At 45.7% G+C, this 13,618-nt stretch overlaps 1 protein-coding gene across 2 annotated transcripts in view; it reads right to left on the bottom strand.

Annotated features, from left to right (window-relative positions):
* SLC18A1 (solute carrier family 18 member A1) overlaps positions 941–13,618 on the bottom strand; it is a 41,922-nt gene continuing 29,244 nt past the window's right edge. The window contains exons 11-16 of one of the 2 annotated variants that reach the window (XM_018052249.1): positions 7,069–7,147; positions 6,056–6,107; positions 3,506–3,569; positions 3,107–3,226; positions 2,752–2,885; positions 941–1,482 (exon numbers count right to left, since the gene is read on the bottom strand). In XM_018052249.1, coding sequence (XP_017907738.1) covers positions 1,369–1,482; positions 2,752–2,885; positions 3,107–3,226; positions 3,506–3,569; positions 6,056–6,107; positions 7,069–7,147 — 563 coding nt within the window. In that variant the 3' untranslated portion in view covers positions 941–1,368. The remainder of the gene's footprint in view (positions 1,483–2,751; positions 2,886–3,106; positions 3,227–3,505; positions 3,570–6,055; positions 6,108–7,068; positions 7,148–13,618) is intronic. The other variant, XM_018052250.1, reaches the window with a different exon arrangement.

A 13,618-nucleotide genomic window follows, 5' to 3' on the forward strand; every position in this document is an offset into this window, starting at 1 on the left:
CCACCCAGAACATGAGCATCCCTGCCTCTTTATTCTGGAATATAGAGTATATACAAACTTGCAGCACTGATATTTTTACTTGGTGTATACCCACTTTGTAGCTTCCCAAGTGGCACTAGTGGCAAAGAGTCTGCCTGCCAATGCAGGAGACAGACACAAGAGATGCGGGTTTGATCCCTGGGTCAGGAGGATCCTGTGGTGGAGAAAAGGCAACCCACTCTAGTATTCTTGCTTAGGAAATCCCAAGGATCAGGAGCCTGGTGGGCTTCAGTCCATGGGGTTGCAAAGAGTTGAGCACAATTGAGCAACTGAGCATGCACGCATATATCCAGTTTGCCTGAAGGGATAAGAAGCTACTTGAAGGTAACTGCTGTGTCTCCCATCTCTTTGAAATCTTGTTTTAGCAATTATTTCAAAAAAATTTTTGCTAAATGTCAAAATATTTATAGGACCTACTATATTTCCATCCACACTTTCCTATGCTATAAAAGTGCCATGTCTGCATTAGGGAATAATTTAGTCATTAGCAAATGTGAACAATGCCTCATTATAACCCCTGTGTTAGGAAACCCACGACTGGAAGGGATTTCAGCACAGCTGCTTTACTTCTTCCCATGAAATTGCATTTTCTCTCCTATTTATTTCTCAGAATCTAAGAAATTTAAGGTAAGGCAGAAAAAGCCCACAGGGGACATCATGAGAATGTCAGTAACTCATGCATAAGAGAAGCAGATTTTTTCCAGTTCCCCTTGGTAATGAGGAATATAGGAGCCCTCCTGTCACTGAAGACAGACTCATTTCAGCAGCTGTAGGTCTGGCCACAGAGAAAACACTCAGCTTAGAAAACAAACACCCAAAGGATGTCCCAAGCTGGCCACGTAGCAGCAGTACAGGGTTGAGGACACTTTAACTCATCTAGGGAAACTCAGGGAAGACCACGTCGAGGAACAGAGAACAGAACTCTATTATAGACTGTTGGGAAGTTGCCAGAGAAAATCAGATAACAGATGAAATGAGGTTTGTCAGCCACCCCGCTGGTTTCAGGGAACAGTGCTCACTGCCGCCTCCATGAAATGAGTCACTCCTTGCAGAACCCATCACAGCCTTACAGAAGCCGAGGAAGAAACAGCACTCTGTCCTCCCACCACAGGTGGGCCAGCTGAGGCATCAAAGCTTAGAGGGAGAGCTGTGAGTGACACAGGAGAGGAGAGATCCTGGGGGCAGCACCCATGGGAGGGGAGGAAAGGAGACACCAGGGGAGATAGAAGTGAAGCTTATTGAACAGTCCGTCGTGATCTAGGTCCAGGAACAAAGCGGTCGCTGAAGTCTGAGCTTCATGTGACGAGGTCCAGGGGCTGGTTTCTGCAGCTACTCCTCACAGCCAGGCTCCTCATCGCTGTCCTCTCCCAGAGGAAACTGCCTTGTGTGCTTCTCAGCTGCATACATCCGGGTCTCCATGGGGCAGTCCTGGCTCAGAACTGCCTGCAGCAAGAAGCAGGAAGAGAAATCACTGCCCGTCTCTCACCAGCTTCCCCTTCCCCCTCCCAAACTAGCTCATCCAAGTCTAGGGCCGCTCAGAAAAGACTCAAGGAACCAGAAAAGGACCCTCGTTTTGCTTCATATACGTGCACAGTCCACCCAAAGCACCAGGTGGAGCCATGCTGGTTAGGACAACCATGTGATAAGCTTTTCATTGAACCCTAATAGCAGTAGCACAGGCTATAGCTGGGAGCCAGCTGAAATGGGCATCGCCCCTCATCGGACTTTCCTGTCTTTTTCTGTTCCTTTAAGCAGCCTCCACATCCACACCCTTGGGCTTACCAGGTGGCATTAGTGATAAAGAACCCGCCTGCCAATGCAGGAGATGTAAGAGACACGGGTTCAATCCTTGGGTCAGGAAGATCCCCTGGAGGAGGGGATGGCAACACACTCCAGTATCCTTGCCTGGAGAATCCCATGGACAGAGGAGCCTGGCAGGCTACAGTCCATGGGTTGCAAAGACTCAGACATGACTGAAGTGACTTAGCATGCAGCACACACATCTGCCCCCAACCCACCCAGACCCTCAAGGTGCTCCTGCTGCAGTAAGAAGAAAGCGTCTATTAACTAAAATAATCTGTTGTGGTTCTCTCCCCTGGGCTGTTGGTACTTTAGGAAAAGGCCTGGTAGGGATAATGACAGATGTGAGTGAAGGAATGAACGCACGAACGTGCCCAGTGGGATTCTGTCCATGCTGCGGGCGTGATTTGGCAATTCACACTTTGCTATAAGTACCGCAAGTACATGATGCCTTTGATGGTCCTTGACCCCAACGCATTGCAAGCCTCCCATTTTCCTTCTGTACTTAGGACCCTTTCTAACTGACCAGTGTAAGAGAGAAAGTGGTTGTGTAGAGAAGGAAGAAGAAAGGAAGGGGACAAAGGAAAGAGAGAGATGAAAGGGGAACCAGAAAACATGACGGAGCAAAGAACCTACCAAAGAGGGAGGAAATAGGAGCACGAGATAGGGATTTCCCAGGTGGCCCAGTGGTAAGACTCAGCGCTTCCAAAGCTGGGGGCCTGGGTTTAATCCCTGGTCATGGAACTGTATTCCACATGCCACAACTAAGGTCCCGCATGCCACAACTAAGACCTAGCACAGTAAATAAATAAATAAAAACAGATATATAAAAAAAGAAGCACAGAATTAAAAGGAACGAGAGAGACATGAAAGAAACAAAATATTTCTTCAGCAGTAGTTAGAGCTCCTTACGAGCTTCTCCTCCTTGGCAGGGGGGCTCCTCAAGTAGTAGCAGAGGGGAGCGTAGAGGATGTTCGTGACCCCAATGATGACCGTGAGCCAGGGGAAGCCAATGGCCCGCACGATGGCACCCCCGGTGGACGGACCTGTGAGGAATAAAGCAAATCTGCAAGCATCTATTGATTCTTAACCACTTGGAGGACACCATGCTAGGGGCCAAAGGTGACCCAGAGGATGCCCCAGGGCCAAATATCTCAGAACCCTAGGAAGACCAGCCTCCTGGCTGCACTTCTGGCAGGTAAATAGTCCATAAAGGGAGATTTGGGTTACCAGGTCCTGGTGTTCCCCTGTCTCTCTGCCAACATACCTATTGCAAAGCCCATGCAAAAAGCCACATCAGCGATGGCATAGACACTGCCATAGACCGGGGCATGGCGCAGGTCCACCAAGTGTCCCATGATGGGCATCATAGAGGAATCCACCATGCCTGTGGTCACAGCAAGCAGGGCACGGCCGTCAGTCCTACACACAGCCCCCTCCCTGTCTGTAACATCCCCTTCCTCCCCTCCCGCTTTACTCCACTGTCTCTGCCTGCTGTCTGTCCTCCCTCTTCACTGACACCCGTTCCCACCAGGAGTCATGAACCTGTCTCTCGACACCCCTGCCGGCTGCTCTCCTATCCCCCCTGCCTTTCCATGTACCCCCTCTGATCTGACCCTAAGCCAACATTCAGGGGCTTCCGGTCTCCTTTAAGGGTACTTCTTACCTATGGAAATGCCAAGCCCTGCATTGGGGCCAATGAGACCAAAAATATCATGAGCCAGAGGAACCTGCAGGAGGAAAGGAGGAAGAATTATCAGGAATCCGGTGGGGGCAGGGGCTGGCGTGTCAGGCAGGACAGCACAAAAACAAAGGGTTTTCCTACGAAACGCATTTATCAACCAGGTACTATGTGCCGCATGTGTTATCTCTTGATTCTTACACCTCTGATGAAAAAGAATCTTTACCTCCATTTACAGCGATGAAATCTAAACTGGTGCCATTTGGGTTCCCACCGAGACTTTCAGAACATAAGCAGTGAGATCAAGTGTGAACCTCAGGTTTGACTCTCAAGTCACTGCAGTGAATGGCCCATGGACACTCCCTCCCCTTCCTCTACCCCCTCCACCCAGACACACACTTCTGTCCTCATTATACCTAGAGTGGAGTTTCCTCTCTTTTCTATCTGCAATATCATCCACAGGTGGTGGTGGTGTTATTTTTTTATTTCTTATCTTTTTTTAAATTGGTCTATACTTGCTTTACAATGTTATGTTCGATTCTGCTGCACAATGAACTGAATCAGCCATATGCATGCATACATCCTCTCTCTCTTGCACCGCCCCCCACCCCATCCCACCCCTCTAGATCATCACAGAGCACAGAGCTGAGTTCCCTGTGCTATACAGGAGCTTCTCACTAGCGAGCTGTTTTACACACAGTAGTGTATATATGTCAATGCCAATCTCCTAATTCATCCCACCTTCCCCTCTCCCCATCCCCAGCCCTGTCTGCATCTGCGTCTCTGGACCTAGAGTCTGTCATACAGAGTGAAGTAAGTCAGAAAGAGAAAAACAAATGCTATATATTAACGCATATATGTGGAATCTAGAAAAATGGTACAGATGAATCTATTTGCAAGGCAGGAGTAGAAACGCATAGAGATTTTAGTAAAACCCTGACTTGAAGCCAGTGGAGCAAGAAGACAAAGAGTCGTCAACAACCAATTACCCACAAGCAGGTGGCGTGGTTTGTGTTGCTGCTTCAGCGGCTTGTGACATTCACTCTCTTACCCTCCCGATCCCCAACGGAAGCCTTGTTTTCCTCTATTGCTGGGTCCTACCTCCCTCCCTGGGCATTTGTCTCCCACACCTGCTACACTAGCATACTCACCCCTGAGGGGTTTTACATACCATTTAGATGTCACTAGCTAAAAACAGGGCCTTAGGAATGAATTAAAATTATTTTACTAATTTCTTTTAAAATTTTATTTATTGATTGATGTGCTGGGTCTTTGTTGCCACGTGGGCTATTTTTTTTCTCTAGTTACAGTGAGTGGTGGCTATTCTTCATTGCAGTGTGTGGGCTTCTCACTGTGGAGGCTTCTCTTGTTGTGGAGCACAGGCTCTAAGCACGCAGGTGTCAATAGTTGCGGCACATGGGCTTAGTTGCTCCACAGCATGTGGGATCTTCCCAGACCAGGGATCAAACCCACGTCTCCTGCATTGGCAGGAGGATTCCTTATCACTGAGCCACAAGGGAAGCCCATGGGGATATTTCTATTTTAGTACTAGTACTGGTTAAGATTCACAGTGGGCTCCCTATGAGCCAGACACCACTGCAGTTTGGGTCTGGGTAATCCCTTGAGATGGCAGCAGAATCCCCTCTACACAGATGTGGATGCTGAGCCAAGGGAGGTGATGTAGTGAACTCAGAGTCACACAAGCAACAAATGGCCAAGCTGGGACTGGACCCTGCCCCCCGATCAGGACTCTCTGCCTTTCTTGAGCACTGTACTCCGGGCTTTGCGGCCATCTCATTCCCCCTCAAGCCTAGGAGGCAAGGGTGCTTCTGATTTCCATGCTGGAGAGGAGAAAATGTAGGTTTAGAGGGCTTGGAGGGGACTCCTGAAAATAGAAAAGCCCTTCTTTTTTTCTTCCTCTACCAAACACTCTGGTGCTAGAAATGGAAGCACAGATAATGAAGGTTCCTCTAGTGGCTTCTGGGATCCTGTCACTGTGAGGTATGTAAGTGAAGGCATTAAATGCACCATTCTACAGACCCCCAAAATAGATGCCAACGTGTATCCCTTCATGTGCACGCACCCTAAGCCACTTCAGTCATGTCCGACTCTGTGTGACCCTGTGGACTGTAGCCCACCAGGCTCCTTCCATCCATGGGTTTCCACTTCCTCCTCCAGAAGATCTTCCTGACCCAGGGATCGAACTCCCATCTCTCTCATCTCCTGCATTGGTAGGCAGGTTCTTTACCACTAGCGCCCCCTGAGAAGCCGATTGCTTCATGTGGCCTCCATAAAGCCTCAGATTTCTGTCTTCAGCTGCCCCCACTGCCCTCTCCCTCTTCTTACCCACCTCCTTTCAGTGGGATGGCGTAGCATCTCCCCTAGGGGTAAATTCCTACCTAAATTCCACAGAAACAGTCTTTCTGACAGTCCTTGCCAAGTTAATCCTCCGCTCATTTCAAAGGAAAGTTGTCTTTAAGTGTCTGACACTCTTCCCACCCTTTGACTCTCCCCAAAAGACCTTATTATACTTACACAAAGTAAGCTGGTACCTACTACCAACATCCCAATCAGGGAGCATAGCCACCTAAAAAAAAGAAAAAAAAAAAAAAACCAGCATTTTTCAAACAGTGCTAAGGGTTGAGATTCCTTCCAGTTGCTACCCATCACCAACTCAATGGCCAGTCCTACTATCCCTAATTCCAGGAACCCTTTGGGATGTGAGAAGATAAACACATCTCTACAGGACCAGTTTGTACTCAGGTGAGCCCTTCCCCAGCCCCTTATTCACCCCTCATCTCTTCCCTGGCTCCACACCTCTTCCCAGAGTAGAAGCAGACGAGGAGCAATGGGACATGGTCTTCCTTCCCTTAGAAGAGGAATCAGTTGACTCAGAAGGTCCTTTCCCCTTGGGAATAATGCTCTAACTTAATGTTGCTGTTGCTTAACTCAGCCTATACCTCTCATCGATGCATATTCTATCTGGTCTTCAGGGTCCATCTCAAAAACCACAAAACATACCAAACTTCCTTCCTTCTCTGATTTCCTATGGAAATGGTTTTTTAAATTACTTTTCAAATCTTTACATCACACTCCAAAGGTAAAATTAAACCTGTTCTCGCTGTAGTTGGAGGAAAGAAATTCAGACTTATACCTCTGAGCCCCCAACCCTTTTTACACTTGGTGGCCTCTGGAGAGTTCCCTGGGGCTCCATGGATAACAGTTTGACAACAACGGCCTCTGGGTACTGTTTTCTTCATACCTGTTCTCTGTGAAGTTTATTTTATCTCTTCAACTGGACCATAACATCTGGAAAGTAAAGGTTGCCCCTCATATATTCACTGCATCTTCCATGACAACAAGCTCAGAACCAATCCTTTCTCTATACTGCCCTCACCAGCTATCCATTCCCACCCTTAGAACAAGCATCTGCCAGTACTTGTTCTAAATTTTCAACTTCAGACAAGCTATCATCCATCATCCCAGGTACAGGGAACACCTCAGAAGACTCTCCCATCTGAATTTTCCCAGATCCCCAGGCTACATACCGACCCATCTTGTTGGCCAGCACACCAAAGAGGCTGGTGCCAATGAGGTAGGACACACTGGCGGGCAAGAAGGCTAGACCTGCAGAAAGACACAGGTCCTCACCTTAGGCTACTCTGAAACACCTTGGGTCTTACAAGACAGTGTAGTTTCCCCATTACCTTCAAGGATCCCAAACCACTGTTTTGTGGGTTAGAGATCCTTGTGCAAACCCAGAGCAGATGACATAGGGCCCCCACACCTCTGCTGTCCTCAAGAGCAGGGCTTTGTTTAGATTTTCTTGGGCTCCAAAATCACTGCAGACAGTGACTTCAGCCAGGAAATTAAAAGACACTTGCTCCTTGGAAGAAACGCTATGACAAACTTCGCGAATTAAAAAGCAGAGACATCACTTTGCTGACGAAGGTCCATATAGTCAAAGCTAAGGTTTTTTCAGTAGTCATGTACAGATGTGAGAGCTGGACCATAAAGAAGGCTGAGCACTGAAGAACTGATGCTATCAAATTGCGGTACTGGAGAACATTCTTGAGAGTCCCTTGGACTGTAGGGAGATCAAACCAATCAATCCTAAAGGAAATCAAATGCCTGAATATTCATTGGAAGTACTGATGCTGAAGTTCCACTACTTTGGCCACCTAATGTGAAGAACTGACTCATTGGAAAAAGCCCTGATACTGGGAAAGAATGAGGGCAGGAGGAGAAGGGGATGACAGAGGATGAGACAGCTGGATGGCACCACCAACTCAATGGAGATGAGTTTGAGTAAACTCTGGGAAACAGTGAAGGTCAGGGAAGACTGGCATGCTGCAGTCCATAGGGTCGCAGAGTCAAACCAACTTAGCGACTGAACAAACACATTTAACGTCACGTCCCCCTCCAGCTCCCCTCTTACACTTCCTGATGAAAGACTTTGCTGACCCATTCTCATGTATAAAATACCCGTGATTGTCAGCATAAGAGCATGAGCTTTAGAGAAAGACATACAGTACCTACTTCCTGGGAAGTAAAATTTCTACCTTATTATTTACCTGCTCTTCTATTGCTCTGACAGTGCCTTTTATTTTTGGCCACACCACACAGCTTGCGGAAACTTAGTTCCCCAACCAGGGACTGAACCCATGCCCTCTGCAGTGGAAGCATGGAGTTCTGGTCCAGCACTGGACTGCCAGGGAATTCCCTCTGATGGTGACTTTGAATAAGTTACTAAACCTTTTTGATCTTTGGTTTCCACGTCCAGTAAACACAAAGCTGTGATTCTATCACACTAGATTACATGAAGAAGCAAATTAAATATTAATAAATGTATGTAAAAGAATATTGTAAACTGAAGCCCTTGTCCCATAGTTTTTTGTGAAAATAGAGTCAAGCACACTGGATCATGGGCTTTGCTGCTGGGTTCAAACTGTGGCTTAACCACTCTGTGACCATGGGAAATTTACCCTCTCTGAGTCTTATTTTTTCTTTCATTTTTTTCAGTATTTTTAATGAGATTTTACTATGTAACAGGTATTCCAGGAACCAGGATTAAAGGAGTGAATAAAATAGACAAAATCCTAGCCTCCAGGGAGCTTACATTCCAAGGGAGGGAGATAGACAACAAACAAGTAAATAAATACATGAAAAAAGATGACTTTGACAGTGATAAGTTCTGTGAAGAAAGTTTAAAGTGGTGATAAGGAAGAGTGACATGGAATAAGGGATAACTTAGATTCAGGGGGTTAGGGAAGACTCCTTTGAGGAGGTAGTATTTAAACTGAGAACTGAATAACCAAAACAGGTTTTTTTAGCGAGAAAAACAAACAAAAATACCTAATGCAAATCGGAAGCCTTATTGAATGGACAAGTCTAGAGTTCTGAAGAGAGATCCTAAAGAAAAATAAAAGGGTTCAACTAATTGGTTTATGAATTTGTTTTCTTTTTAATTTTTTAATATCTATTTATCTCTCTGTGTTGGGTCTTAGTTTTGTCATGGGAAATCTTCGCTGCAGTATGCACTGTCTTTAGCTGCAGCTTGTGGGATCTAGTTCCCTGTGTCTGTGTATGTGTACTCAGTTGTGTTGGACTCTTTGCAACCCCATGGACCATAGCCCTTCAGGGTCCTCTATCCGTGGAATTTTCCAGGCAAGAATACTAGTGAAAGTGAAGTCGCTCAGTCGTGTCCGACTATTTGCAACCCCATGGACTGTAGCCTACCAGGCTCCTCCATCCATGAGATTTTCCAGGCAAGAGTACTGGAGTGGGTTGCCATTTCTTTCTCCAGGGGATCTTCCCAACCCAGAGATCGAACCCTGGTCTCCCACATTGCAGGCAGACGCTTTAACCTCTGAGCTACCAGGGAAGCCCTAAGAATCCTAGAGTGGGTTGCTATTTCCTTCTACAGGGCATCTACCCAACCCGGGAATCTAACCCGAGTCTCTTGTATCTCCTGCTCTGGCAGGCAAATTCTTTACCACTAGCGCCACCTGGGAAGCCACCTGACCAGGGATCAAACCTGGGCCGCCTGCATTGGCGGGGTGGAGCCTCAGCCACTGGACCACCAAGGAAGTCCCTACCAATTCAACTCTTAAAGCCAGGGGAATGGCCGGGGTGACCTATGAAAGATCAGAGAGAGAACACGCATCTATGGTCTGAGCCTTCAGGGACTCCTTCCTTTAAAGGTTAACAAAAGATGAGGTGATTGCAAAGGTGATAGTAGCCAGTTAAATAGATGAGAGGAGATGGAATCCAGACGGGAAAGGAAAAGAAAAGGAAATAAAATAAAAAAGAAGTTTGGCCCCTGAAGGAGTTGGAACATTTCAACCATACAGAGAAGGCCCTAGATGTGCACACAGGTCCAAGTATATCTAGTGATGAGAACATGCAAGGTCCCTTTTTGTTGCTTCTATTTCCTCAGTGAATGACTAGGAGTTGAAAATGATGAGGCGAAGGGATGAGAATGTGGAGGAGGTTTGAATGGGATAGTGTAAGTCAGTCCTTTCAGAAAGTAGGAAGAATGAAACTAGGGACTTAAAAGAAAGATTATTTTAAATGTGATAGTGTGAGAGTCCACTTTAGATTCATGGCCTTTTTTTTTTTTTTTTGCTTGTCCTTTTTAAAATTTTTTTCATTTCTTTTTTTTTTTTTTAATTTTAGATTTATGGCCATCGATACAAGGTGAGACCAATAGCCAAGTATGTGTTTCCTATAGCCCCATTTCACTGCTCAGGTGCAGGCAAGGAGTGGGCAACCAGATAGACTTAACGAGACTTAAGGCTTCTCATGTGACAATCTCAGAGGAAGAGCAGATGGGGCAAAGGCATTAACAATGCTTTCAAAGGAGTGACATTAATGATGGATGCAGATTCATCATATGAACTCCAAACTGAGTAAAGAAAGAAGGGCAGGGACTTCTCTGGTGATCTGGAGATTAAGACTCTATGTTTCTGATGCTGAGGATATGAGTTCAATCCCTAGCTGGAGAGCTAAGATCCCACATGGCTCACAACCAATAAAGAAAGAAGTGAACACACGAGTGGTGATGTAAACAGAGAAAGAACTGAATGGACTGCTGATCTCAGTGTAGCCAAAATATGTTAATATAAGGATATTAGAAGACCTAACACCCTGGTGGTATTGGAAAAGACTCTTGAGAGTCCCTTGGACTGCATGGAGATCCAACCAGTCCATCCTAAACGAAATCAGTCCTGAATGTTCATTGGAAGGACTGGTGTTGAAGCTGAAACTCCAATACTTTGGCCACCTGATGCAAAGAGCTGATTCATCTGAAAAGACCCTGATGCTGGGAAAGATTGAAGGCAGGAGGAGAAGGAGATGACAGGATGAGATGGTTGGATGGCATCACCGACTCAATGGACATGAGTTTGAGTAAACTCCTGGAGTTGGTGATGGACAGGGAGGCCTGGCGTGCTGTAGTCCATGGTGTCACAAAGAGTCGGACATGACTGAGCAACTGGACTGATACTGATCAGAAGAGCTGAGCAGGGAATACAGACAGTGATAACCTGGACTTGACATTTCAGAGGTGTTTCAATTAATGTTGATTTCAAGGTCCATATTACAGAAACATTTGATTGGTTATGGTGGAGAGAAGATCATTGCAAGAAAGTAGATTAAGGAATAGGCTGAGATGTTGGTAGAGTTATCCACCTGGATACTAAAGTCATCAATAGTGGTGACAGGAGTAAAGGGGAAAAGAATATGAACCAGGTGTTGGTGGATTTAATGAAAGAGAAGGGATACCTCAGGGATCAATAGATAATTGCAATGAAGAGGGGTGGGGTGGTACAATCTGATGACATGATCTTCAATGGAATTAGGGTCTTTTTTTCTTCAAGGCTGTACCAGGCAGCATGAACCAGTGGGATCTTGGTTCCCTGACCAGGGATCTATCTAACCTCTGCCCCATGGCTTTAGAAGCACAAAGTCTTAACCATTGGACCACCAGGGAAGTCCCTGGGAATCAGGGTTGAAGGAAAATGAGGAAGAAATGACTTAGAAGCAGCAAAAGAAAGCCAAGTCTGAAGGAATGTGTGTGCGTGTGTGTGTGTGCGTGCGCGTGTGCACGCGCCTAGTCACTCAGTCGTGTCTGATGATTTGTGACCCCATGGACTGTAACCCATCAGTCTCCTCTGTCCATGGGATTCTCCAGGCAAGAATACTGGAGTGGGTTTGCCATTCCCTTCTTCAGGGGATCTTCCTGGGTTTCCTGCTTTTCAGGTGGATTCTTTACCATCTAAACCACCAGGGAAGCCCCAGAACTTCCATCAATGGGAGTGTGGGAAAATGGTGTTCTCAGAAAACATTTAGGTCTTAGGGCAAGAAGATGAAAGAAGTGTTCAGAGAAGAGGCTAGGGCATAGGTATCAGGGAGTGCTCAACAGGAGGATTCCTATATGCTGTTTCTCATAAGTCCTCTGTTCCTTATCAGTGGAACAGCAAGCTGCTCCCAGGACTGAGGTCATTATGTGAGACAGGCTTGAATCTCCTTCAGTAAACATTCTCTTTACGACAAATGTGCTTAGTCTCGATCCTCTTTCTTGAGATATGGATAGTCTCCTGGCCTGGTGACCTTTGTTAATCCCTTGTTCCCTTGCTAACGGTTGCTGATCTTTATCATTGTGGAAAGAAATTTCTTGTACAACAGCCTATATGTACTCACAGAAAGATCATTAAAGCACCTTTGCTCCCTCAGAGCTTGGGTCCCCGTGTCTTTCTTTCTTTCTTTCTCTCTCTCTCTCCCCCTCCCTCCAGCTCTCTTTCACTTTCCTATCGTCGACTCCGGACCACCAGGTCCTGGTCCATTAAAGGACCCCAACAAGTGGCCCCCAGAACAGAGACTCTGGTATATCTGGCATTTCTGACAGAGTGACTCAAGAGACCTATTGATGTCGGTAAGTACTAAGACACGGGTCAAATGGCTGGAAAGCCCCATCATTTCTCTACTTTACTTCACCATTTGTTTAAAGCTCAGGGACTTTTGGTTTTGCGCCAATGAATAGAGGCTTGCTTTCAAACAATGGTTGAGTGTAACCCTTGGTTCCCTTATAAAGGTAGTTTTGATTTAGAAATTTGGCACTAGGTCAAAGAAAATGTTGAATGAGCCGCCAGGCAAGGATAAAATATTCCAATTGATTTCTGGCCCCTATGGGCTCTCATTAAAGCTGTAATTCTGCCATTTCAAGGTATTCGACAACAGACAGAACACTTATTACATGACTATAAATTAAATGATAAAACTTTACAAAATGCCCAATTAAAACAACATAAAATATTTCAAAATTTTCCTACAAGCCCTGCCCTGGCTGCTCCAAGTGCTCCTCCTGTGCCAGCAGGCACAAATCCAAAAGTCTCTCCTTTGCTAGAACCTAATGATTCTAACAACAACTCTCTTGAGACACTTTTGACACCAAAACCAGCAATACTTTTTTAGATAATAATGATAAGTCCTTAACACAGACTGATATTTGCAAAAAATTAGCACTTAACTCTCTCTCCTCCACAACAGAGGCTCTCCGAATTACTGGCTTTGCAATCACAAGTTTCTGACACTGACGGTTTCTCCGTCTTTTCAGTTTGAAGAAATCCTGAGGCTCAAGGGCACATAATACCTCAATATGATGGTATTAATCTTTTTTACATGCAACAAATGAAAAAGGCTATAACTATGTATGGCCCACATTCACCTTTTATTAAAGAGCTTCTAAATGTTGTGGCATCTTCTATTGGAAACTTTATTCCCTATGATTGGTGAACTTTAATAAAAGCTCGCCTTAAACCAGGAGAATATCTTCAATGGACAATGTGGTTTACGACATAGCCAGAGATCATGCTAACAAGAATGCTCGAGCTGGCACTCCCCAAAACCAAATTACTTTTGAAATGTTAACTGATGCCAGACAAGTTGATACAATAGAAGCTCAAATACAATGCCCTCCCTTATTGCATGAACAATTAAAAACAGTGGTCCTTGAAGCCTGGGATCGAATTACTCCTCAAGAAGAGCCTACAGGTAGCTACACTAAAATATTACAAGGACCTAATGAAAATTATGCTG

This window comes from Capra hircus, chromosome 8, assembly GCF_001704415.2.
Source record: "Capra hircus breed San Clemente chromosome 8, ASM170441v1, whole genome shotgun sequence".
NCBI classification, from domain to species: domain Eukaryota; kingdom Metazoa; phylum Chordata; class Mammalia; order Artiodactyla; family Bovidae; genus Capra; species Capra hircus.